At 47.1% G+C, this 1,880-nt stretch overlaps 1 protein-coding gene across 1 annotated transcript in view; it reads left to right on the top strand.

Moving 5' to 3' along the window:
• The first annotated feature begins 238 nt into the window (after nt 1-238).
• The window catches only part of Esyt3 (extended synaptotagmin 3), a 56,837-nt gene continuing 55,195 nt past the window's right edge, over nt 239-1,880 (top strand). The window contains exon 1 of the mRNA XM_021173235.2: nt 239-261. Within this exon, the coding sequence (XP_021028894.1) occupies nt 239-261 (23 nt within the window). The remainder of the gene's footprint in view (nt 262-1,880) is intronic.

The following is a 1,880-nucleotide window of genomic DNA, read 5'->3' as shown; positions in this document are numbered from 1 at the left end:
GCCATGCTGGCAGTATTGTAATGCCTGATTCCAAAGTGTGGCATAGTGCTATAGCAGGGGAACCAGTGTGACAGTGGCATGCAAAGGGACACTGAGCTGGTTGGCTTTTATTGTCAATTTGATGTAATTTAGAGTCACCTGGGAAGAGGAAATGTCAACTGAAGGGCTATGTCAGTTAGATTGGCCTGTTCCCATGCCTGCCACCTCATCTTGGTTGATGGATGTGAGAGGGTCCACCATGGGCGGCGCCATTGGTGACAGGTAAACCTAGGCTGTATAAGAAATCTAACTGAGCAAGCCAGAGAGTACACACCATTCCTCTGTGGTTTCTGCTTCAGTTCCTGCTTGCTTTCCTCCCTGACTTCCCTCAGTGGTAGACTGTTACTTGGCAATGTCAGTTAAAAGAAATCTTTTCTTCCCCTAAGTTGCTTTTGGTTGGGGTGTTTTATCAGAGCAACAGAAAAGCAAACAGAAATAGAGACCCATGGAGAAGAACAGAGATCCCATAAACAAACCCAACCTTTACCTACAGTAATCTAATTAATACATTAAAGAAAAGACAGTCACCTTAATAAATGGTATTTGGAAAACTGGATTTCAGTATATAAAAGACTGAACTTAGAGCCGTCTCTCTCACACTGTATAAAATCAACTCTAAGAGCTGGATATGGTGGCACACTCCTGTGACTTTAACATTTATTTGGCTGAGTCAAAAAGACTACGAGTTCGCATCTGGCATAGGCCATATAGTGTGATAAAGGCCACCTGAGCTACATAGCCAGACTCCATTTTAAAACAAATCTATTCCAAATGGATCAATACCAGAGACCTGGAGGAAAACATGGGAAACCTCCACAATATAGCCACAGGAGTGACTTCCTGAACAGGCCTTCTCAGCCTGGGGAATAATACCAAACTGGCAAATGAGGTTGTGTCAACTTACAGAGGGTCTGCATGGCAAGCAAAGGAAATAACAACTCAAAGACACAGCCTGCAGACTGGGAGAAGATCCTTGCCGGGCATTCTCAGCCAGTACAGGCAAAGAATTTAAAATGTGGAACACCAAAGGAACACAGGATCAGACCAGTAAATGAGCAAATAAACCCAGTAGACCTGGACCATGCGTCTGTGGCAAGGTCTCTCCCGCACAGCCTAGCCTGATCTTGGCTTCTGATCCTCCTGCCTCAGACAAGGATCCTGACTCATGGCTGAACAAACATGTTTTACAGAAGGAAATGCAAACGATAAATAGATGAATAAAGGCCAACATCTTTAAGATTTTTATTACATGTATGTGCACACGTGTGCATGTGTGTGTGCGTGTGTTTATGAGGGTGTATGTGCCACTGTGAAGGTCAGAACACAATTTTCAGCAGTTCCCTCCCTCTACTGAAGGGGCCTCCCTTTCTGACTGGGGAGGGTGCCCGGAGCCCCCCTTGCTTAGGGGCATACTTTGTGAAGGCATTCCTATGCAGGGGTCATGATATTTGCCTATTTCCTGTGGGTTGGAGGGGACACCATAGAACATGGGGGTACTTATGAGGGACTCCTCAACCTTGGCAATTAAGACAGCAGGGAGGCAGAGAGGGAAAGCCTCTACTGTGACCTGAAGGATGCACTGTCTGGAAGAGAGGGAGCCTGTGCCGGGGAGCCAGGGAGCCCTGCCTGATTGTAAATGCAATGGCACAGTGGCTCCACAACCCACCAAACCACGCTCCTCATCTCTGCTTGAGTAAATCACAGGGCACCAAGATCACAGGCTGCCATAATGTCTCTCTGGGCATTTCAGTGAGGGGATTTGGGAAGAGAGTCTAGAGTCGGTGCTCTAACTAGAAATGGCCCGAGCCGGGCGTGGTGGCGCATGCCTTTAATCCCAGCAC

This window comes from Mus caroli, chromosome 9, assembly GCF_900094665.2.
Source record: "Mus caroli chromosome 9, CAROLI_EIJ_v1.1, whole genome shotgun sequence".
Taxonomy (NCBI): Eukaryota; Metazoa; Chordata; class Mammalia; order Rodentia; family Muridae; genus Mus; species Mus caroli.
The sequence above is the reverse complement of the archived record's forward strand: the minus strand, read 5'-3'. Positions and strand labels throughout refer to the sequence as shown.